Genomic DNA, 25,297 nt, shown 5'->3' on the forward strand with positions numbered 1-25,297 from the left:
TAATTCCTATTCCTGTTGTTATTACTATTGTTGTTTAGAATTTAATCTCCTCAATATTGCTCATTCTATTACACTTTTGAGTAGCAATTGAAATTCATATTACTGGGGTACCTGGGTGGCTCCGTCAGTTAAGCGTCTGACTTCCACTCAGGTCATGATCTCACGGTTCGTGAGTTCAAGCCCTGCGTCGGTTCTGTGCTGACAGCTCCGAGCCTGGAGCCTGCTTTAGATTCTGTGTCTCCCTCTCTCTCTGCCCCTCCTCCTCCTCAAAAATAAACATCAATAAATAAGTAAAATTCATATTAGTGGCTTCTAGGATGTCATACAAAGGTACAAATGTCTACAATGGGTCTGTTAAATTATAATTTTTTTTACATCAATTTATATTAAATCTACCTTTCCATGCTAGAAACAGCAAGTGTGTAAAATCTAATTTGGGATTCCTAAAATTAGGGGAAAAAACACAAGGTATATAAAATGATACTGTAGGGAAAATATATAAAAATAGTGTGTTGCCAACAAAAAACAAATACCATTCTTTTTAGTTTGGCCAAATGAGATATTGAGCATGTATTAGTTTTTTAAAAAATTGGGGCGCCTGGGTGGCGCAGTCGGTTAAGCGTCCGACTTCAGCCAGGTCACGATCTCGCGGTCCGTGAGTTCGAGCCCCACGTCAGGCTCTGGGCTGATGGCTCAGAGCCTGGAGCCTGCTTCTGATTCTGTGTCTCCCTCTCTCTCTGCCCCTCCCCCGTTCATGCTCTGTCTCTCTCTGTCCCAAAAATAAATAAACGTTGAAAAAAAAAATTTAAAAAAAAAAAATGTAGTTGCCACCAAAAAGTTTCTTTGTTTAATTACTTAAAGCAGCCAGCTTTCCAGCATGCTTTCCTCAGTCCCGGGCACTGCATTCATTTAGCAGAGGAGCGTCCCTGGGGAGACAGCCAGCATGCCGCGTCCAGCACTGTGATGAGTCTTGTGTGGCTGGGCCCCAGGGCCCAGGGAGATTCAGGCCAGCCCCGTGTGACCCCCAGGCTCCGGTGACAGTGGTGGATGTGCTGTAATTACCTTCGCTTAGGTGGCTTGCTTACTGCGCCTAATGGAGCGGTACTGATTACACTCACATCCTGAGGTCCGAGGGAGGGTTAGTGTGCTCTGTGTGGGCTATTGTGTGCAGGAAGCAGCAGCAAGAGAGAAAAAGGAAGAGATTAGAGAAAGGAGCATCTCGGTTTTGAAGAGGGCTTAAGGAACAGAAAAACAGAAAACGAAAATGGAGGGGATTAGGGGAACTGTTGCTTTCAATGCTGGAGTATTTCCAGAGAATTTCTCTTTCAAAAAGTTGTAGGTATCAGGAGTCCCACAGAATGGCAAAAACAAACAAACAAAACAAACAAACAAAAAACACAGAATCATACTTTCACTGTATTAGGGAATGTTATTTAAAGAAAACTGGTTGGGGACATTAAAGTAAGGCAGCCTAGCCTTTATCAGCGGGCCTTGATCTGGCATTTTGGTTTTTGTATGTCAGGTTCCTTTAGAGCAGGGTTCTTGGCCTGGGATCCATGGTCAAGGAATTTGAATGTGGAAAAAAATCATATAATTATTTTCACTGACCTATACCTGAAATTTAAGTATTTCCTTGGATTATCATTGCAGGCAACAAACCCTGGTAGAATTAGCAGTAACTATGACTTTGTTGCCAGTAGAAATCCCAGATCAGTTTTATATCATGCTACAAGTGATACAAATATCTTGAAATAACTTTTACCTGTATTTCTCCTTCAGAGTTACAGTAGTTATTGAACCCATAGTTCGCTCTTATTAATATGTTACCAATGAAAGCACATATTTACTATATCGTAATTTAAAAATATTTTGAAAACTGTACTTCATTATAATTGGTTTCCTTGGTAATCCTATCTATTTCTGTCTTAGGAGTTTAAAATCATTACTCTAAGAAGGGAGTCCATAGGCTTGATCAGACTGCCAAAGGGGTCCACGGAACATAAAACGGGTAAAAACCCTGCTTTAGGGGCTGATGTTAAACTGTATATTTTGTGGGGGAGGGATTAATACTAAGAAAAGGAAAGCAGCAAACACATACCACAGAAGAATGAGCAACAAAAAATATAAAAGCGGACAGAGAACCTTCCTGACCTGTTCAGCTCTTTGTTCTGGCCCCCAAATGCTATCACAGTCCTGATGGCCCCCAGAGCCTCCTCTGCCACAGCTCCTGCTTTCGCATATGCAGCCAGTTCTTTGTCACTAAATGCCGAGAGTATCTGGACAGAAGAGAAACATTCACGACTTTTGTATGGGGAAAAAAGTTAAAAGGCAGCCTGTCAACTCTTCATTTTACTTTTTCTTTCCAAAGTCTATCTATCCCTTCCCGAAAACTGAAGTCACTAAGTGAACGACACTCAGTGTACCAGATCCAATGGCTTCTCCACCCCCTACAAAGGCTAGATCTGACCCACCCTGGTGATCTGCTCTCCAAGAGTAGTCAGGAACAGAAAATCCACATATAATTCTCTAATACATTTTGAGGAATAATGTCACGTCCCATATCTCTATGTTTTTTTTTTCTCTTCTAATTGCAAAATAAACTAAAATCTTAATGCTTTGGAAAATCACTATTCTTTCCTTTATTGTGTCATGATTTCTAATTACAGTAAAACCTTGATGTGTGAGCATAATTTGTTCTGGAAGCACAAATTCTGGAAGTTGATAATCCAAAGCACTCGTATATCAAAGAATTTCAAGAACCATTGGCTCAATTGTGACCATGTGACATTCGGCATCACAGACTAGTAACAGTGCAAGACATGACTCACTTATCAAGTTAAAATTTGTTAGAAATGTTTGCTCATCTTGTGGAACACTCGCAGAACAAGTTACTCACAATCCAAGGTTTTACCGTACTATGAACACAATACTTCCAGATCTACTCATGAGCATTCTAAGATGGCTAAACAAGACGCTGCAGGAGAAAGGTAAAGGAATAATCCAAATAAAAGGGATACAAGTAAGTTACTAGATAAATCATCAACCTCCAAAAGAGAGAAAGTTGTCAGAAAAATTTCTCAACTCTACAGTAGTGTCTGAAGTAGAACAGGTTATACACATTTTATAGCAAGGCAAGACTGGCAGGGTGCCACTTAACCATCACAGGTAACACTTAAAAGTAAATAAACCCGAGCAATCGGGGCGCCTGGGTGGCTCGGTCGGTTAAGCGTCCGACTTCGGCTCAGGTCACAATCTCACACTCCGTGAGTTCGAGCCCCGCGTCGGGCTCTGTGCTGACAGCTCAGAGCCTGGAGCCTGTTTCGGGTTCTGTGTCTCCCTCTCTCTCTCTGCCCCTCCCCTGTTCATGCTCTGTCTCTCTCTGTCTCAAAAATAAATAAACATTAAAAAAAAAATTTTTAAAGTAAATAAACCCGAACTTTAATTTTCTTATATTCATGCAATGGTTTGGAAGAATGTTATGGTTTAAAGTTGTGTTTCCTTTATAAGGACATACCGTGTAAGTAGTTTAAACTGCTATGCCTGACGATTTACCCAAAGCAATAAGAGCAGTGAGAAAAATCTGTGAGGTAATAACTGACATTTTAAATCACATCAGAAATAAGCTTCTTCATTACAGCATTAACAACATGCTTCTTATTGTGGTTTCAATCGACATGGAACACAGATCTGCACAACTGCAAGAACCAGAGTCCTGCATATTAAAAATAGCTCTTGTATGTGTGGCCTGACACACGTGAAAACGCCCCGGTTTCACACACCTTTGCCCAGACAGCTGCAGAGAGTCCCAGGATAGGGCTGATGGCCATTATCACGAGGGTGAGCTTCCATCCTCTAATGAACCCTACTATGAATCCTGCAAAAAACGTGGCTACTGCTTGAAAGAACATTCCAACCTTGTCACCAATTCCTTCACTGATTTTGGAGATGTCACTAAAAAAGATCACACTACGTGGTTACAGGCAGGAGATCTTCGGCTGGAAAGCTGAAGTAGACATCTAACAAACACACAGACAGGTAAAACTTGTTCACGCTACAGCAAGCCGCTTTCACAGTCTTAGCCTCTAGAACGATATTTTTCCTTACCTAACTACTGCACAAAGGAAGAGTTTCAGGATCAGTTCATGCCTCTAAGAAGTTAGTATCATTAAAGTTGATACTACGGAATGAGTTAATCCTGTCTGAGAAGGATTAGCATTTTGAACATATGAGTCAATTTGTTTAAAAGCGGGAGTTAGGAAGGGCATCTCAATGGTAATTGGAAAGTGCCACTTGCTTCTACCCCGGGCCCGCTTCTGAACCCACTCTATTCTCCATACAGCAGCCAGTGTGATCCTTTGAAAACGGAAGTCTGAACGTGTTACTCCTCAGACCAAAAGCTCCCAATGGCTGCCCATTTCACTCCGAGTCAAAGCACAAGGCCTTAGTGAGGTCGAACCAGGTCCTAAATGTCTTGACCTTCCCTCCTTTTTTACTTCATTTGCTCACTACACTTGTGCCAGGGACTCCAGGAAGAAAAAGTTTACCATCTATCTCCCTCTGCGAGAAAGTAAGCAACGATGACAGTGAGCTTAGTCTTGTTCGCTGGTATAATCACGAACATCTAGAATAGTGCTTGGCACAAGTAGCCCCTCAAATACTCGTTGAATAAGTGAAGAGCCAACAATTAACTAAGAAAAGTCTGTGACTTCATTCACACATTTACTTTTTCATTCAGTCATCTAAATTGAATGTATAACATCTGTCAGGCCCTGTGGTAAGCTCCACTGAGAGATAATATAAGATGTGAGCACATCTTCACATTAGCCTACCCTACCACTGAGGAGAACAAACTAACATAAGGAAAATGCATTGTGGCACAGGCTGTAAATGCTAGAAGGGGCTATCAGATGATCTAGTCCCAGTACGTATTAAACGCTTCATCTAGTAATTGTTTTAAATTTAAAATCTAACCATGACAAATGTTCGCATAGTTAGTGGTTAATTCCGTTATGAAAGTCTGACATTAACAATACACTTACTCTGTTAACCTTGTATTCAGTTCAGTAGTGTCGCTGACATCAAACCAGCTTATTTCTTGTCGTAGAACAGCATGAAAAAACTCCTGCCTAATTTTCCTGACTTGCCGGCCGGCTGCCAGAGTCCAAAATGAAACCTGTATATAAGCAGCAACAAGAACTCCAGCACCTAATCCTGAGTAATAATATGCATATCTGGAAAATAATTAGAAAGTTTCTTTTAAATACTGCCCTTTTTTCATCTCTTTCAGGAAAAATCTTCAGAATTGGCAATTAAGTTTACTGAAATCCCAAAGATTGTGTAGGACATCATAACAAATACACATTAAAATCTTTTCTCTTTTCCAGAGGCACCTGGGTGGCTAAGTCAGTTAAGTGTCCAACTTCAGCTCAGGTCACGATCTCATGGCATGAGTTCAAGCCCCGTGTCGGGCTCTATGCTGCAGCTCAGAGCCTGGAGCCTGCTTTGGATTCTGTGTCTCCCCCTCTCTCTGCCCCTCCCCAGCTTGCACTCTTTTCTCTCTCTCTCAAAAATAAATAAGCATTAAAAAAATTTTTTTTAACCTTTCCTCTTTTCCTAAATTTTAAGAGGATGATGGCAAATCTATCCACTTGAACTATCAAAGAAAACATAATTTTTTGTGCTTAACTACAAAAATCATGACATTAATGATTTTAAAACTGATACTGACAATTTATAAACACGGTATGTTTTTTCTTTCATTGTTTAGATTTTAGACTTGTATATCTGATCCTATTGAAAAACTTCACCACTATTCACAGATTACAAGTTACAGGAATAAAGAGACCAAACATGTGAAGTGGGTCTTAGTGTAAGTTTTCTCATATTGTTTACAGAAAGAACTACCCCCCATAACCTCTTCCTATTTGGCAGAATTTGAAAATATTTTTTTAATAGTATGCTAAATATGTCATAAATTCATACTAATTTTGAGTAAAGTCTTAACTAAATTACAGGAAAGTTAGTATCTTTAAAAGAACAAATTCAGTTTTGACATTTTCAAATACATTTTTGATATAATTTTACAAACTATTTCCAGATAAAAGCCTTTTGGGTCTATAATAGTATACAGATGTGCTCATTTAAATCAGCAACATTGATGGATAAGTAAACATACAAACATTATGTTACAGGCTCTTGAGATTTCTATTAGATCAAACTACTGTATCGATATTAAATTTACTGACATTGATAACTGTGCTGTGGTTATGAAAAGAATATCCTGTGCTTAGGAACCACACTGAAGTTTTTATGAATAAAGGGCCATGATGATGTATGCAAGTTACTTCAAATAGTGGATGTGATGGGGGTGGGTATAAATGATAACAACAGGTCAAAGAATATAACAAAAGGTAAAGAGCATACAGACACTTTTTTATATTCTTAAAATTCTCTGTAAGTTTGCCATTATTCTCAAATAATACATTTTTAAAAGTACATCATAGGGGCGCCTGGGTGGCTTAGTCAGTTAAATATCCGACTCTTAATTTCCACTCAGGTCATGATCTCAGTTTGTGATTTCGAGCCCTGAATTGGGCTCTGCACTGACAGCACGAAGCCTGCTTGGGATTCTCATTCTCCCTCTCTCTCTGCCCCACTCCCACTCTCTCTCTCTTAAAATAGTTAAATAAATGTTTTTAAAAAGTACATCATATTTATATATATATATAAGTACCTACATTTATATATCATAACTACATATATATCAGCCAATTACCTAGTCATTTCTTCTTCCAGAATTCTGCCTGGATTTAGCGTTGACAATGAAAAATTCACTAAATAAAAACAAAACAAAACAAAAAAACAAAACAAAATAAGACATTTTTGAAAGGCTGAACTATTAACAGGCATTACTAGGTTTTAAAAATCTTTTTTCCTTTCACCCTCAATGAATTCTTTTCACTTTACTCAAATAAAAAATCCAAGGGTTTAGATGCAGGACATCTCTAGGGTCCAGATGGGGAAAGGTGGCCCTCCCAGGTTTGCCACGGTCCTGGAGAGCTCAGGCCTTTAGCAAAGCAGCTTTCTGAGGCAGCAGAGAGGAGCGGATACAGAAGACAGAGGAGGAAAAAATAAATGGTCTCAATAGAAAACATAGGATTTAAGGGGCATTTTTTTCTTAGTGGCTAAAAGCACTTTATAGATAATTGTTTTTGTTGATTTTATTTCAATATATGCGTGTTTTCCCTTACATGTTTCCTTTTGTGGTAAGTAACAGAAAGGCTGAGTTACATCCATTGTAAAGGAGGGAAAATTATATTGTCTATTAATTTGAACTAATTTGATAAAACTATCAATGTGCCATTTCTGTTTTAATAATAACAAGCACTTACTGAACATTTATTATATATCAGGCTTTGTTCTGAACACTTTACATGTACCAATTCATTTAATTTTCACCACAATCCAATGAGGTATGACTACTTTATGAATCCCCCTTTCACAGATGAGGAAATTGAGACACAAAGTCACTTATCCAAAGTCACACAGCCACTAAGGAGGCTGAGAGTCCTAGCGCTATACATATAGTTCCTAAGTTTATACTACACTGATTGTTTCATGTGATAAGGACTTATTTTCACTTTTCAAAAAACACAAAGTGGAAGGGGCATCTGGGTGGCTCAGCTGGTTAAGCACCTGACTCTTGGTTGTGGCTCAGGTCATGATCTCACAGTTCATGGGATCAAGTCCCACATCAGGCTCTGTGCTGACAAAGCTGAAAATCCCCTTCTTGGGATTTTCTCTCTCTCCTTCTTCCTCTGCCCCTCACCTGCTCTCTCTCTCTCTCTTTCTCAAAAACAAATAAACATTAAAAAAAAACCCACTAAGTGAAAAAATAAAAAGGAAACAGCCCATGTCCACTGCACTCACAAAATAATAGGACAAAATGTCACCACAGTGTTGTGGACAAAATATACCAGGGTATTTCCCATTTACCAGGACTCCAGGAGAGAAACTAGTCTTTGTTCCTTTAACACATGGAAATAATCCAATATTCATGTTTTCTGCATGTAGTGTATCTTCCTTAGCTTCTTCCAAAGAGGGCTAAGATTGAAATGTATTTAAAACTTAAACTACTGTCAGAATCAATTACCAGTCAGGATCAATAACCAGACACGTGGGCCTGACTGTGGCATAATTTCTCCCTCAATATTGCAACTTCTACTGATGTTCACAGGGAAGTGTTTCTGCTTATTAATCTGCTTTTTTTAAGCTATCAGATCCTTAAGGAATCATACCCTATTATACTTCTGTTCTAATCAGTTCAGTTGTGTGTGCTCATTTCCTCCCTGGGTTCTTCTTTTTTTTTTTTTTTTTTTTTAAATTTTTAAAATGTTTATTTTTGAGACAGAGAGAGACACACACACAGAGCAGGAGCTGGAGAGGGGCAGAGAGAGGGAGACACAGAGCCCATTGCAGGTTCTAGGCTCCAAGCTGTCAACAGGGAGTCCAACATGGGGCTCAAACCCACAAACCATGACATCATGACCTGAGCCAAAGTCAGACGCTTAACCAACTGAGTCACCCAGGCGCCTCCTCCCTGGGTTCTTAAATACGGCAGCTTTGGGACGCCAAATTGGAACTGTATTTGGAATTAGAGGCAGACAAGCTACCTAAAGCTGGGTATTGGTGGAAATCATTGTTCAAACCTTGGGAAAATACCACATATATGTGTATAGGGCTAGTTTCCCTCCCAGAACTTAAGATATAAGGTAAAATTTAAATGAATTTTATTCTTCTCCAGTGTTTACCTCAAATGTTTAAATTCTCCCAGTGAGGGGGCGCCTGGGTGGCTCAGTCGGTTGAGCGGCCGACTTCGGCTCAGGTCATGATCTCGCTCGCGATCCGTGAGTTCGAGACCCGTGTCGGGCCCTGTGCTGACAGCTCAGAGCCTGGAACCTGTTTCAGATTCTGTGTCTCCCTCTCTCTGACCCTCCCCCGTTCATGCTCTGTCTCTCTCTGTCTCAAAAATAAAAATAAACGTTAAAAAAAATTAAAAAAAAAAATTCTCCCAGTGAGGATATTATAACTCAGACTGATCCTCCCTCTTAGGAAATAAGAATCTATGGGCATTCAAATGCTCTGTTCTCAGAGTCGAAGCTGAGAATGGCAACCTAGGTCTGGGTTAGTAACCCGAGGAGCTCCTAGGAGAGCTTCCGCTGCCTAAGGACTAAGGTAAGGCAGATGTGTGCTGATGTGTTACCCGAAAAGTCATAGGACTCTAGATCTGGAAATCTCATGGGATTCTAGATCTGAAAGGGCTTAGGCCTGGTCTTCTCAGATGTTACCTACTCTACCCCAGTCTCATAAATAATCTCCAAGTTGTTGTTGGGGGTTCTCAATGCCATCTGCCTGTTAGACTCACATGTGGAGCTTAAAAAAAATAGAGTTGACCAGGCTCCATGCAAGAATAGTTAAATTAGAACCTCTGGCTGAGTCTAGAGCATCACATTTCTAAGAAGTACCCCCACTTGATTCTTTTCAAGATATATTTTTTTAAATGTTTATTTTTGAGAGAGAGAGAGAGAGAGAGAGAGAGAGAGAGAGAGAGAGAGAAAGCACAAGCAGGAGAAGGACAGAGAGAGAGGGAGAGACAGAATCTGAAGCAGGCTCCAGGCTCTGAGCTGTCAGCACAGAGCCCGACACAGGGCTTGAACTCACAAACCGTGAGATAATGACCTAAGCTGAAGTCAGACCCTTAACCGACTGATCCACTCAGGCGCCCCCCGCCTCACTTGATTCTTTTTAAAACAAAATGTTTATTTTTGAGAGGGGAGTGCAGAGACAGAGGGGGACTGAGGATATGAAGCAGGCTCTGTGCTGACAGCAGACAGACCAATGTAGGGCTTGAACTCACCATCCACGAGATCATGACTAGAGCCAAAGTGGGACACTTAACCAATTAAGCCACCCAAGAGCCCCTCCCCACTTGATTCTACAGCACGAAGATGGATAACTCCCACTCCGGTCTGCCTGAATGCCTCCCAGAACAAGGAAACGGGGAATTCTTGAAGTTGCCAATTCCTTTCAGAGAGCTCCCATAAAATCTATTTTATGGACGAAGAAACAGAATATTAGAGTGGTTGTTTCATTTCCAAGTTTTGACAGCTACTTTCCCCCAATATTTATTGATCATTTACTATGTTCCAGATGCTTTATATAAATGGTCTCATTTAATTCTATCAGTAAATCTATGATTACCTTTCAAAGATGAGAACAATAAGAATTACAGAGGTTAAGTAACTTGCACAAGGTCATACAGCTGGTAAGTAAAGGGCTTAAATAACTGTACATCTTAAGGATTACAGGGGAGATATTACACAGAGTCCTGACTGTCATGTTTAAGTCTCAAATCAATGTCTGCCTTCCTCCATTCTGCCTAGAACTTCTCATCTTATGGAAATATTCAGCACAAAACAAAGAGCTAATGTTTATCCAGACAACTTAGGCAGTATGTGCAGTTAGGTATGGTAACGGGTCTCCAAAATGCCTTTTCCTCTTAACCATGCAGCATTGCAAAGGTGTGCGGGGTATATTGATTTCTCTACAAAAATTTCCAGCTCATTACAGTCACATAGACTTGACATAACATAGATAAAGTTCCTGATACTCTGCATAAAAATGTCTCCTATGACTCTGTCCTTAAAGTTTTGGACACAGAATGTGCACACTTTCTGCACAACTGAATCATTGTGAGGGAACAAACCTTGTCACCAACTAGGTTTATTCTGTTGACAGGATGGGCTCTGTTCACAGGATGGACTCTGTTCACAATTATTCACTGTCAAACCTTGTAATTTAAACCTTTTTTTCTTCCAACATTCCCTTCTTATTGGCTCCCATTAAGTCTAGCTGTCCAAGAATCCAACAATTCTAAGGAATAGACTTTAAATAAATATCATCTCTATGAGATGAGCAAGCGAGCTCAGCTAAGGCTAAGTACAGCTAAGTACCTGATCTTGTCTCAATCTCCATGATTTCTGCTGAACTCTACAACTCCCAACATACCAGGGAACTCTCTGGATTTAGACTGAGTATGAAATTTACAGATTTCATTTCCTCCAAAGAGGTATGCGAATAGTAATATTTACAAACTACTGAAGAGTGAACATTGGAAATTAATAACATGTGAGGGGCTTCCTACTGCAAATTGTCCAAGACAGCCTATAGGCCTGATGACAAATGTGGCTCTAGAAGACCAAGGGTCATTTCATTTGGTGGCTACAGAAACTACGTTGGCAACTCTGGGGAGTTTATCAACCCCACAATCACAGCTTTGTAAGTGACTTGCTTGTGTCATTTCCCAGAGAGACCTTGAATTTGGCACTGGGCCCAGCACATGGCACTATCTGCCATGCCCAGCTCAAAGCAATTTGGTTGCATAATTAGAAACAAGTAATAAACAAACAAACTGTTCCAAATAAGAAAGTTGTGGAATTATTCTGGTGTCAGTAAAACCAAAAACAGGACTATTAAAATTGCCCCAAACACTAACTCATCTGTGCTAAGTGTGATGCATTATTTTAAGCTCATTTTAAAAAATGTTTAATTGAGATAAAATACATAACAAAACTTACCACCTTAACCATTTTTAAGTGTACAATTTAGTAGCATTAAGTACATTCACATGACTCAGTAGTGTTAAGTATATTCACACTGTTGCACAATCTCCAGAACGTTTCATCTTGCAAAACTGAAACTCTATGCTCATCAGACAGCAACTCCCTATTTCCCCCTTTCCCCAGCCCCCAGCAGCCACTATTCTACTTTCTCTTTATATGAATTTGACTACTTCATATAAATGGAGTCATTCAGTATTTGTCTTTTTTGGGACTGGCTTATTTCATTTAGCACAATATCCTCAAGGTTTATCCATGGTGTAACACATGTCAGGATTGCTTTCCTTTTTATGACTGAATAATATTCCATTATATATATATATATATATATATATATATATATATATATATATATATATATAAAATATTTTGTTTATCCATTCATCCATTAATCTAATTTTTTAACCCTGAGTTGAAACCGGCCTTGATTGATGTGTCCAAATCTGGGCATCATCCTGCCATATATGTAAACACATAATAGACCTATAGATCTTCTAAGAAGTAAAAGGACAACAAATAGAAAATTCTTACTCCTCATTTCCTTAAAGACTTTTTAAACTATCCTATCTTCCTCCAATTTTACCTTTACAATGTTTGTGTTAAAGTTTTGGTCACTGGTCAAACAAAGTAATCCATTTAAAACTTTCCCAAACCCATTTTTGCTTTTATAAGAAAACCCACATTTTTACATTGGAGTATAGTTGGGTCCTGAGCATTGTTTGGATGGCAGAAAGGCCTGGGTTTGAATCTGTCCTAACCCCCACTAGCTATGTAATTTTGGACAAGTTATTTATCCTCTCCAAGCCTCAGTTTCCTCATATGTTACGAGGATAATATTACCTACTGTGAAGGATTGTTCTTGTAAAGGTTAAGTGAAATAGGACCTAGCATATAATAAATACAATAAAAGATTACCATTATCATTGTTATTTTATGATAAAGAGGTTCTTCTCAGAGATGACAGTATTTGAGCAAAAATAAAGTATGCTTTTTTTTTAGGAACTTTAATTATTCAAAAGACACTTTTACCAGATTTCTAAAAGATATTAATATTTATGTAAACAAATCTTATTGTATGAATTAAGCAATCATATTCTCTTATGTAATTACACTTAAGCTCTACACTGCTAACCAAATACGTAGCCCTGAATCAGTAAACACTGAAAACTCTTACTGATCTAAATGATAGAGTCCACTTTTTCTCAGGTATCTTTGCTATGTTAAGCTGCCTTTCCTTTATCATTTTTTTTCCTTATACTCCACCATCTGTATACCAATAAAGCTTCACTCAGTGTTATCCAGCCTAGCGCCCACAGGGTCTCTTGGGATCCCAGAACTGAGCCATCAGGCTTGGTAGAAAGGACAGAAATCTTTCTTTCTGTGTTGAATTTGGCCACTATAAAATAACTCTGTCCATTGGAATTGGAATCCAGAGCTGTTGCCCAAGTCCCTCTTACAGATGACATTAACTTATGGGACCCTTTTGGCTCTTCAGTAATTAATACTCCTCTGCCTGAGTTTCAAAACACATCATTCTCATATTGAAACCATTCACTCTTAATGAAGTGTTATATCAAGGTTCAGTCAACCTGGTTGATCCAAAAATTAGAGACATAAAATGGTATCATTTTAACAGAAAGGGTGGAGGGAGAAAAAAGAAAAATAAAACCAGAAACAGAGCTACAAGCCAAGTATAGCTAAGAAGTAATGCCATGCTAACTGAGGTATTTTGAATTCTGTCAGTAATCACCAAAGGGAGGGACATACTCTGTTATAGTTCCACAGCCTTCAAGTAAAGGGACTGCCCTGCTTTATTGAGATGCAAAGCTTTCTGTATATTTCCCTATTCTGTATTAAAAGTCAAACAGAAAAGTCAAACATACACCTATTCGTTGAAACTTAAATGAGTATTTGAGGAATTTTCTGAGAATTTTATAACTCTATCAGTGATATCTAGAGTCACCCAGGAATCCAAACCATTAAACAAGTAGATGAGGAACAGCAAAATCAACTTCCAATCTTTCATCCAGTTTGAGTACAATGTATGTTTTTAAAAAAATAGAGAAATGCTTACCTGGAAAGGAGAAATTTCCGGCAGTATCAACAAATTTGTCAGTCATTTGTCCAAATACTATCATCATGAGGGGGAGACCTGATCCATGAGCTATGGCCATGACAGTGCCCAGGGACATCAATAATTTATCCTGCCAGTCAGAATATCGAAACTAAAAAATAAAAAAAAAAGGGGGGGACGGGGGGAATAAAATACTACCTCATAGAAAAGAATCTCTCTTTCTCCACAACTATATGTTCTTTGGGTTTTTATTTAAGGTCAGTACTTTTATAATAGTTGCAGATAAATGTAGTAAGGAAGACGAAAGATTTCAATCCAAATTATTGACAGATTAATTTTATGATTCTACTTATTTTGTACACTGTGAAGGAAGCTGCACAGTAGAATCTGGAAGGATAAGGGAGAATTCGCTGAAGAACTGGGGAGTACAGATGAAGTGGGGGGTATTTAGGCCTAGAATAGCAAGGTGCCTAGCAAGCTGCTTGGGTCTCCTGGCCAGTTACAAGTACAGGATTGGGCTGTCATGTAATGTTCTCTTTAGTGAACATTTATATGAAATTGAGGATCATTTTAAATACTTTTCATACTACTTAAATAAAATTTCATTGTCTCTAAGCTTAAATTTAAAATTGTAAGAATTTCACAGCAACATCCTAAGTAAACTTAGATTTGTTTTAAGTGATTTTCTTTTTTTTTTTTTTTTAATTTTTTTTTCAACGTTTTTATTTATTTTTGGGACAGAGAGAGACAGAGCATGAACGGGGGAGGGGCAGAGAGAGAGGGAGACACAGAATCGGAAACAGGCTCCAGGCTCTGAGCCATCAGCCCAGAGCCCGACGCGGGGCTCGAACTCACGGACCGCGAGATCGTGACCTGGCTGAAGTCGGACGCTTAACCGACTGCGCCACCCAGGCGCCCCTGTTTTAAGTGATTTTCAATAAAACAATTAATTGCTAATTCTTGTTAGAAACAGTTTTTTCCAACGTCTAACAGTTGTCCTGAACCTCTTTCAGGATAAATATGTATTCAGAGGCAGAAAAGATTATATTTCAACTCAGTCTAAATTTTAACTTTTAAGGTCAAATTAAATGTTCTAAATTTCTACCTCAAGATTTGTGGTGTTTTATTTCCTGTAGGAGGCAGATTTAAAACATGTGCATTAAAACCAGACTTCGTTTTACAAACAACTTATTCTCTAAAGCACTGAATTAAAAAAAAAACGGATACCTTTCAAGAAAAATATTACAAGAATCAGGGTGAGGAGAATGGGGCTTTGCGGTGACATGAGAAATGTGCAACAACATTTGGGACTGAAGACGTTTTGGCGTCTTTTCATTCATCTACTTACTAAATTGGAGATTTCAGCTGACATGCCACTTAATACCAACTTCTTTGCTATGGAATAATGGCTGTCATAGTTTGAAACCCATCATATTTACTCAAGGCAGGCAAACACTTCCTTGGGCCACCTCTCTGAGACATATTACAAATGAAAAACTGATTAGACTTTTTCCAAAAATATACTGGCTTGCCTTGTACCAGCAGAAAAGCACTGAGAATTGTGTTAAACATAATCAGAATCTCTAATAATTACTCCACATTTAATCAATTTTCTGGGAAGCCAAATGTAAACAGAGATTTATTAATTATTTCTAAATTTCTGTAGTTAACAATCACTTTCTTCATATGCAATCCTTTTTTAAAATTTTTTTTAACATTTATTTATTTTTGAGACAGAGACAGAGCATGAACAGGGAAGGGTCAGAGAAAGAGGGAGACACAGAATCTGAAACAGGCTCCAGGCTCTGAGCTGTCAGCACAGAGCCCGACGCAGGGCTCGAACCCACGGACCGTGAGATCATGACCTGAGCCGAAGTCGGACGCTTAACTGACTGAGCCACCCAGGCGCCCCATATATGCAATCTTATTTAACCAAAATTTGGTGGGTGTGTGTGGTGGCAGTGGTGGGTGTGTAAGTGTGTGTGAAACAGATACATAGATGCGTTTTCTAGAAATTGGTGAGTTTGTGAGGTGCTATGAACACAAGTCGTGGCTCTGCTCTGTTTCATAGCCAGCCTATCCCTACCTCTTTTATCATCTATGTTGAGAATGTGATCTGTTGATTGTAAGAAACCAACCTAAGACAATCTTAAACTACTGGCTCCATAACTACTTATTCAAGACACCAAATCTGAATGAAGACAAGAATTATTCATACTTAATATTTCACAGCTTACCAAGGTTAATGGTCCAATCAAGTTCACGCTCTCCTTTTTTTTCATGTCTGGGTTGCTGTAAAAAAATATAATTGTTTGAATTTAAATCTGTTACCAAATGTTTTACAGTCAATTGACTATAAACTTGAGTCATTATCACATTCAAATATTCTAATATTTTCAAATATAAAACAGTGATATCCACACATTGTCATCATTATCCAGTTTAACAAACACTGCAAGGCAATCAAGTGCAAAGGTAACTGTCCAAGGTACTACAAGGATATCTGGATTAATGAGAAATGGCCACCTGCCTTGCAGAGGCCACACACAGAAAGAAAACACAGAGGTTAATATCTGCCAAATAATTAAATTCTTCTGTTGCTTAAAATATGTACTGATCTAAAAATAGTAAAGTCTACTCTTCTGAAAGACTGTAAGGAGTGATGTCAGGACATCCTGTTGGCTCTATTTTCAAAATAAATCTAGAATTCAACCACTACTCACCACTTTTATTACTATCCCAATGGCCCAGGAAAACTCCTGCTTAGTCTCTCTACTTTCAATTATACCAACTTCAGACTACCCTCAATACAGAATCCACACTAATCATTTACAAACTCAAGTCATATGCTACTCTTTTGCTCAAAAGCCTATAATGGTTTCCATTTATCTCAGAGTGAAAGCCAAAATTCTTACATGAGATTTTGGTTCCTATATGATCTGTTTCCTTGTTACCTCTCTGACCATATTTTCCCTACTCCTGTTTGCTTTGCTTCAAGCCACCCTGGCCTCTTTGCTGTCGTTGTTCTGTGAACATACCAAACATGGTCCTGTAGTAGGTCTTTATATTGTCAGTTCCCTCTGCCGGGAATGCTGTCCTCTCACACATTCATATAGCTCTCTCTTCTCGTGTCTTTCAAGTCTTTCCTCAAATACTGCCTTCCCAATAACACCTATCTTAACCACCCTATTAAAAATTGCAACTGACTTTTTCTGTGCACTCCCGATTTCTTTAGCTTTAATATTTTCTATAGCATTTATTATCTTCTAACATTTGCTGTAGCTTATTTAGTTTGCACAAGTATTATTATGTCTGTCGTCCATATAATAATGTAAACTCCATGGGGGTAGAGATTTTTTTTTTTTACCTAAATGCACTTATTTAAATTTTTTTTTTTAACGTTTATTTATTTTTGAGACAGAGAGAGACAGAGCATGAACGGGGGAGGGGCAGAGAGAGAGGGAGACACAGAATCGGAAGCAGGCTCCAGGCTCTGAGCCATCAGCCCAGAGCCCGACACGGTTCTCGAACTCACGGACCGTGAGATCGTGACCTGAGCCGAAGTCAGATACCCAACCAACTGAGCCACCCAGGCGCCCCTAAATGCACTTATTTAGCTTAATTTGTTAACTGTTTAGTTTAGGTAGGTGATAAAGTTTTGCTCAGAAGACTGGATCCCAAATTTTTTGGAACATATATTAAAATCAAAAGACAGACATCTGACACTAAATATGTTCTGAAGAAGGTGCCATAGGCAATATAGCAGCATGACTGGAACTATCATATGACTAACTTGCCACTTGCCCTAAATAACTAATATGTGCTTGACTTCCTTTGAACGAATAAGCTTTGGTCTGCTTTTTTAATTTTTTTATTTTTAATTGTTTTTTAATGTTTTATTTATTTTTGACAGAGAGAGAGAGAGAGAGAGAGAGAGAGAGAGAGAGACAGAGCATGAATGGGGTAGGGTTAGAGAGAGAGGGAGACAGAATCCGAAAAAGGCTCCAGGCTCTGAGCTGTCAGCACAGAGCCTGATGCGGGGCTCGAGCTCACAGACCATGAGATCGTGACCTGAGCCAAAGTTGGACACTCAACCGACTGAGCCACCCAGGCGCCCCTGGTCTGCTTTTTTAAATAAAAATTAGTCTCAACATTTACTTTCACAATCTTACAGTCTTAACTGATATTAACTTTCTCTATTTCTCTTCTGAACTGTTTTCTCATGTTTGCAATACAAGGCTGCGAACTTCACTTCTGAGACCTCCTGTGGGTTCTGGGGGATTCCTGCGTCTTTTGCAGTGATAGCTCCTTTGTACACTCATCAAATGTTCAACGGGTGCAATACATAAATATAGCCTTCATAAAAATGCCATCTATTTATGGATTCACAGTCAATCCCAGCCTAAATTGCCAGCTTATGAAAACCACATTTTTTTTTTCCTATAGAAATAATACCATCTATCTGGTTCCTAATTCTAATTGGCAAACTAAATTTTCTATGAATGAATACCACAGTACTTAGAAGGAGTGGAGCAATATCACTGTATGAAGATGTTAACAGACTAAAATAATTCTTTACTTTAAACATCAGATAGGGTATTTTCATTTGGATAATCAGGCCCCTTGCAGCTTGAGAACTCACTAGAGAACCTGATAAATTTGTCCCTCTGGGTGATTACTTGATGACACAGGTCAATTAGTTTTGGGTGGCCTGGCATGAACTCCCATAACAGCCTCAGAAACTATTTGAGGCTAAAGGCAAAAATGATTCACTATTCCCACACTGAAAGAGGAAACAAAGACAACACACCATTGACTGACTGGTCTCTTCTACCCCTACTAAGGCCTGTGAAACGCTCTTAACAAGGGCCCCAGAGTACCAAACAGCCAGTCTCTCGGAGAAAGAGGAGCAAGCAAATGAAGCGCTGAGGTATCTCCTTTGCATCTGAACAAACATTGATCTGGAAGCTCAGTTTACCCAAGAATGAGTCTGCTCAAGGACCCTTTCCTCACCTCACTGCCCCAAAGGCAGAAATACGAACAAGGAGGTGCTGGGGGCAGAGGGAGGAGATAACCTAAGGAGGAAGAGGAATTAACAGGGAGAGGAGGGTTTTTGTTGTAGTTATTGCTATTTTGTTTTGTTTTGTTTTGTTTTGTTTTGTTTTGTTTGCTTCACTACTCTTGTTCAAAAAGCACAGCCATCAACAGCAGGTATCTCATGCTATATAAGCATGAAAAATCAGAAGATGTTTAGGAAAGTTACTTATAAAAGTTTTGAGTTCTATGATGCAAGGAGTGTTACACAACACAGATATTCATCGAATCACACCGCACCAAGTGGGGAAGAGGCACTTTTGAAGCTAGCCTTCTCTTCTTCCTAAGCCTGTTCAAAAGGAGCTTCTGTGCCACTCCTTCAGGAAAGTCGGAATCCCTCCAGAGAAGCCTCCAAAAAAAGCCATCAACAGACTTTCTCCCCTTTCCAAGGCCGAATTGGGCCCTGCCGATTGGCGCGCTGGCGAGGTACCTGCTACTGCTCAGTTCAAAGTCGTCCTCCTCTCTCCCGGGGCACCGGACGCTTCCGTTCCTTCCCGCCTCAACATCCATGTCAACCTGGGGAGAAACCAACAGCCTCAGGCCCAGGGGCACCGGCCCAGCTCCTCACCGCTCGCAACCGAGGGGTATGAGCCGGGCGCAGGGTCGCGGGGCCAAGGGGCGCCGGGCGGAGACCCCGCTGTCCGGGTCTCACGCGCACGGCCGCCGGCGTTTCCCGCCGCAGGCCTGAGCGCGGGGGCCTGACTCACCTCCAACCTCGAGCTCTTTCTGTCCGAGCCGCGGGGCGCGTGGGGCGCTGCGGCCGCGGAGCCTGGACTTTGCTCGCAGGACCTTCGCCTCCGCCCCCTACGTGGGCCGCGTCCCAGCGACGCCTCCCGCCGCCGCTGGGGCCAGGCCCCCTACCCGCGGGAGCAGAACGCCGCCCCCCCCCCCCCCCGGCTCCCTCAGCAGGCCAGGCGCGGGCGAGGGGCGCTGAGTGCCTCCCTCGTCGCCGGGAGGCGGGGGGGGGGGGGGGGGGGGAGGGGCGCCCGGCGCGGCTCCCGCCCACCCCGGCGAGCCCCAGCCCCAGCCCCACCGCGCCTTCTGCTGCCGCTAAGCCGGCGACCAGCCTGGGGCTCCCGTTGCTCAGTGCTGTGCTCGGAGAGGCTCGCCTGGCAGGGCACCTAAGCCCCCCCAAAGTGACTGTCATACTCTCTCGGTGCTCAGTTTTCTGTTTACACCCCCGCGGGGGGGGGGGGTTGTTTCCAGACCCTCAACAATCATAGGGCGACCGAGGGGCCGGGGAAAGCTCCAGACCCGCCTCCCACTTAGGCGTCCTCAGGTCTGGTGCTGGGGGCACAGAGCCCAGGGGACGCTCCCTAGAGAAGAGGAAAGCTGCTGGTGCCCTCTACTACTTAGAGACAAAGAACGTTAGGGCTGGAAGGGCTGTCAGAGACCACCTGATAAAAACCTGCATTTTTTTTTTTTAACAAGAATAAATTGATGCTACAGAGGTTGAGTCTTGCCTGAGGCTGTATGAGGTGATGAGAATCCAGTCTCCAGTGGCCTCTCCTCTCCCTACTCTGATCTTAGACTTCTCCCTATACTAAATTGTCTCTGCACCTAGCACCTACTTGAGTCCCCTGTATGGGAACTGTCCCTTCTGATTGATTTCTCCACACTCTTTTGAAAAGAAAGTGTCTAAAACAGGGAGCAGTACATCATTAAGGCTTCGAAGCCAGTGCGATTCAATCCCAGAGCTTCACATCTTGTAAGCTTTGTGACCTTGGACACTTTGCTCACTTCTCTGGGCCTCAGTTTCCTCATAGGGAAAATAAGGATAAAAACAACTCCTTTTCCAGGTTACTGTGAGGAATAAGTGAATTAGGAAGGTAAAAACCTAGTATGATGCCTAAAACATAGTATATGGTCAACATTTATGGCCTGCCTTCTTCCTGATCAGGTAGCAAGATTCTCCACCGTCTCTTCCTTATGCTGTGCCTTATTAGTACTAAAGTCTACTATTAGTCCTGCCACAACTTGACTGATTCTATGGCATATTCTCGAATTAGGTGATAGAAGTGAATTTACTTACGTATTTTTCCCCTCAGAATGCTTTTTCTCCTTACCCAGTCTACCATAACCATGAAGAGTCTCTTTTTTTGATCAACCAGAAGTTGAGGCACCTGGGCGGCTCAGTCAGTTAAGCATCCAATTTCAGTTCAGGTCATGATCTCACAGTTCGTGGGTTCTAGCCCCGCGTCAGGCCCTGTGCTGACAGCTCAGAACCTGGAGCCTACTTCAGATTTTGTGTCTCCCTCTCCCTCTGTCTCTCCCCCACTCATACTCTGTCTCTGTCTCTCTCTCAAAAATAAATAAACATTAAAAAAATTTAAAAAAAAGATTCATAAGGACAAAGTTTTTCATTCTCTCTTCCACTATCTAATTTTCATGCCTTTTCTTTCCTCAAAACTCTATCATTCTTTCCCGATCTTTACCTTCTGCTGACCTACTCTGTTTCTTACTTCACAGATAGAATCAAAGTGTTCAGAAGGGAACTGCCATTGACATGACATTTGCTCACTCACCAGAATGTACCCAACACTCTGCCCTTCCACCCATTTCTTTAAATGAACTATCCATGCCCCTATTATGTTTGTATTTTTATACTATAGATCTCATCCTCCTAAGAACGCTTTTCCTCCCAGCATCATCAACTTCCCCATCCTAGCTGGATCATTCCTCTTGGCACACATGAGGCTGTTATTTTTGCCATCTTAAAAAAAAAACCAAAAAAACCTCTCTTGACTCAACTTCTTCTGCCAACTACCATCACATTTCTCTCCTTCTCTTTGCAGCTAGACTTCTTAAGAGAGTTGTTTCTATCACTGTTTCCATTTCCTGCCCTCCTCTTTTCCCTTAAGCCCACTCTAATTAGGAGTTTGACTTTCACACTACTAAAACTGTTCTATTAAGGGTCACTCATAACCTCCATATTGCTAAATCCAAAGGTCAGTTCTCTCTAACTTACTTGACAAATTTAAGCAATTGACAAGTTTATCTTTCTCTTTTCCATAATACACGTTCTTCACTTGGATTCCTGGAGGAAATCTTGGATTTTCCAATGCTTCGTTGATCACTCTTTCTCAGTCTCCTTTGTCTTCCTTTTCTTGCAACTTTTAAACTACCACCGGAGTGCTCCAAGTCTCCCTCTTTGGACTTTTCCTCTGTTTTTCTCACTCCATCTGTAATCTCAGCCAGTCTCATGGCTTTAAGTACCACTTGTATCCAACAATTTCTAAATTATTACTTCTAGCCTAGAACTCCCTCCTGAATTCCTGACTGAGATATATGAATGCATCTTTGACATTTCTACTGGGATGTCTGATATGCCCAACCTTGACTCCTGGTCCTCTCTCCAAGCTGCACCCCCCAACAGGCTTCTCATGTGGCAGCTCCAGCCTTCCAGTTGTTCAGCAAAAACAGCGGAGTCATCATGCAGACTCCTCTGTCTTCCACATCCCATACGCAGACTGTCGAAATATTTCCAGATCTGATCACTTCTCTTTCTCCAGTTCTACCACCGGGGTGCAGGCACTATCATCTCTCACCTGAATTACTACAATAGCTCTTAACAATCTCTCTGCTGCTGTCATTTTCCCCTCGTCTGCCTGTATCCACTCTCAAAGTAGCAGCCAGAGTGATTCTTTTGAAGCTAATCAGACCACATCAGGGTACATCTTCTCATTACCCCGCAGTGGCCCCCAGTGCACTCAGAGGCGCACCTGCAATAGCTCACTCTGTCCATGTCCTCTCTGACCTCCCTTTCTGTTCCTCTTCTTGCCTTCTTCCACCCAGAACACCCCGGCTTCTTTGATGTTCCTTGAACAAGAGAGGCAGAGTTCCACCAACTAGGAAACTGGTCTTTCCCTCTGCCCCCAATTTTCTTCCCGTGAATATTCACATGGCTAAAACCCTCACCTTCTCTAAAGTGGAATCAAGCCTGGTCTCCCCTTTAAGAACTGCATCTCATATCCTCAGGACTCTGAGTTCTCATTACTCAGATTTTTATTCCCACAGCATGTATCACTTCTAGTATGCCATTTAATGTATAGATTTATTATCCTTGTTGTTTATTGTCACCTCGGTAGTAAGACCCATGCGAGTAAAGATGTTATTCACTGAGATATCCAGCATTTGCTGCCCACACTTACTATGTGCCAGACCCCGTGCTAGGGTGTGAGGATATAAAGAACATAGGGCATGGTTCCTGCCCCACAATGGACTGAGTATAAACAAGTACAAAAATCATACAAAAATATATCATGCTTTATAAAGAACAGAGCTCATCACACACTTAAGATTATCCCATTCGATTCTCAAAACAAGAAGCACGTTTAAGGTAAGCACATCAGAAGCCATTCTCAATTTAAAGGTGTAGAAATGGTTTGCCAAAGAGTAGATGACTTTCCACGTGGCTAGGACACGATGGTATTAGGACTCCATCCCTGGCCATGTGACTCCAGCTGCCCATTCAGTATCCCTGGGGAAGACAACTGCCAGGCAGAGGCCATGCCTATCTATATTTCTAGTCTCCACAGCAATAGAAGGCTCATTAAATGTGTATTGAATAGATCAATATTTTAAAGCTATAGCATAAAAGATTACAAAAAAGAGTTCCCTATAAGGGCCAAAGGGAAGAACAAATGCCATGTACCAAATTATTTTAAAATATATATTTAATATGACTGTATGGAATATTTATATGCTATAATAATAAATTATAATGTTTGATTTTAAATATAAATTCATTTGAAACAGTTTTTCCTGAAGAGAATCCAATGGACTTGGTTCCTTCTCCAGTTGACCTCTAGCTTGACAATAATATCCTTTGTGGCTTCCCCCCACACACACTGTATTTGTGGCTAACAGTCCTGACCTTGCAGCTCTGAAAATAGCTAGATACTATCTTCGACTACTGTGTTTGCACATGGTCACTCTCAACAGCACTCTGTTTCCAAACTCTCTGCCACCAGTACCTTTCAACTCTAACTTTTCCATCTTCTTCTCAGGGTTTATAGATTGATTTCTTCTTTAACTTTCTTTAAACTATGCTCCACATTATACTTTTCTCCAGAATTAAAAACAAAAAGCAAAAAAAAAAAAAACAACAAAAAACCCCCTTTTCATTGCTTAAAACCAAAACAAAAATCCCTCTCACTTTTGACCTAGCTTTCTCCTAAAAAATAATTTGCTTTTTAAAAAAAATTTTTTTAATATTTATTTATTTTTGAGACAGACAGAGACAGAATGTGAGTGGGTTAGGGGCAGAGAGAGAGGGAGACACAGAAGCAGAAGCAGGCTCCAGGCTCTGAGCTGTCAGCACAGAGCCCGACGCAGGGCTCGATCTCATGAGCTGTGAGATCATGACCTGAGCTGAAGTTGGACGCTCAACCGACTGAGCCACCCAGGCGCCCCAAAAATAATTTGCTTTTGATTTCAGTCTTCTTTTGTTCATTATAAAATTCATCTAACCAATTTGGCCCAGCACATTGGAATTCATATGATAATAAGATGAGGGTGGTACTGATTCAGCTATCTCTTTCCCAAAGAACACTTCCTTACACCCTCTTCAATGAGGGCAGACTTACAAAGCTACCATGACAAACCTTTGAGAAGCAGTTGGTAAGGGTTTGCTATGAATCACAGTGTCATATCATTTCTGTCAACATAGAGTAATGGCACATTGGAGAGTTCCAAGGTCACATTGCCTAATGTAATTCTTGTGCTCTGTGTGGATTATGGGAATGATTAGGTAGACAGGAATGGCTGCAGGGTGCCAAGGTTAGGGATGAAATGAATAAGCATGAGTTAGGGTCACTATGCTTTAGGTCATTTATGTTGACTTACTCCTAAGGTTATTCCAAAACCATATCTTTTCAAAAGATTGCACTTTACTTTGCCACAGATTAAGACATCTGCTAGTACTGAAGTATCTATAAATAATATAACAAAAAAGAACAGTAACATCAAGTTTGCATTTGACATTAATTTTCAATTACTCACAGCACTATTTCCTAGCCCTAAAATTGTGGCATCCTTCAACCACTTAAAGGGAGTTGTAAAATGTTCAGAAATCTATTGGAGCAAAATTAACTTGGGTTTGTAATCACCTATAAATCAATTTTGGAATTCTACTAACATCAGATGGAATCTAAGATTGTCTTCACCCACTCCTTTGCTCTGTTTTTTTTTTTTTTAACTAAACTTTTTATTTTATTTATTTAAAAAAATTTTTTTTAATGTTTATTTATTTTTGAGACAGAGAGAGACAGAGCATGAGCAGGGAAGGGGCAGAGAGAGAGGGAGACACAGAATGTGAAGCAGGCTCTAGGCTCTGAGCTGTCAGCACAGAGCCTGATGCAGGGCTCGAACTCATGGAGTGTGAGATCATGACCTTAGCCGAAGTCGGACGCTTAACTGACTGAGCCACCCAGGCGTCCCTAAATAAACT

The 25,297-nt window shown here is 40.6% G+C and overlaps 1 protein-coding gene across 6 annotated transcripts in view; it reads right to left on the reverse strand.

Annotated features, from left to right (window-relative positions):
* The window catches only part of ABCB4 (ATP binding cassette subfamily B member 4), a 69,157-nt gene extending 49,449 nt beyond the window's left edge, over positions 1-19,708 (reverse strand). The window contains exons 1-8 of one of the 6 annotated variants that reach the window (XM_023250316.2): positions 19,554-19,707; positions 19,277-19,362; positions 15,990-16,044; positions 13,753-13,903; positions 6,776-6,833; positions 5,040-5,231; positions 3,780-3,951; positions 2,152-2,276 (exon numbers count right to left, since the gene is read on the reverse strand). In XM_023250316.2, the coding sequence (XP_023106084.2) occupies positions 2,152-2,276; positions 3,780-3,951; positions 5,040-5,231; positions 6,776-6,833; positions 13,753-13,903; positions 15,990-16,044; positions 19,277-19,356 (833 nt within the window). In that variant the 5' untranslated portion in view covers positions 19,357-19,362; positions 19,554-19,707. Of the gene's footprint in view, positions 1-2,151; positions 2,277-3,779; positions 3,952-5,039; positions 5,232-6,775; positions 6,834-13,752; positions 13,904-15,989; positions 16,045-19,276; positions 19,363-19,553 lie in introns of those variants that run through there. The other 5 variants (XM_023250318.2, XM_045052325.1, XM_023250319.2 and 2 more) reach the window with 5 other exon arrangements.
* Between the last annotated feature and the right edge of the window lie 5,589 nt (positions 19,709-25,297).

This window comes from Felis catus, chromosome A2, assembly GCF_018350175.1.
Source record: "Felis catus isolate Fca126 chromosome A2, F.catus_Fca126_mat1.0, whole genome shotgun sequence".
Lineage (NCBI taxonomy): Eukaryota > Metazoa > Chordata > Mammalia > Carnivora > Felidae > Felis > Felis catus.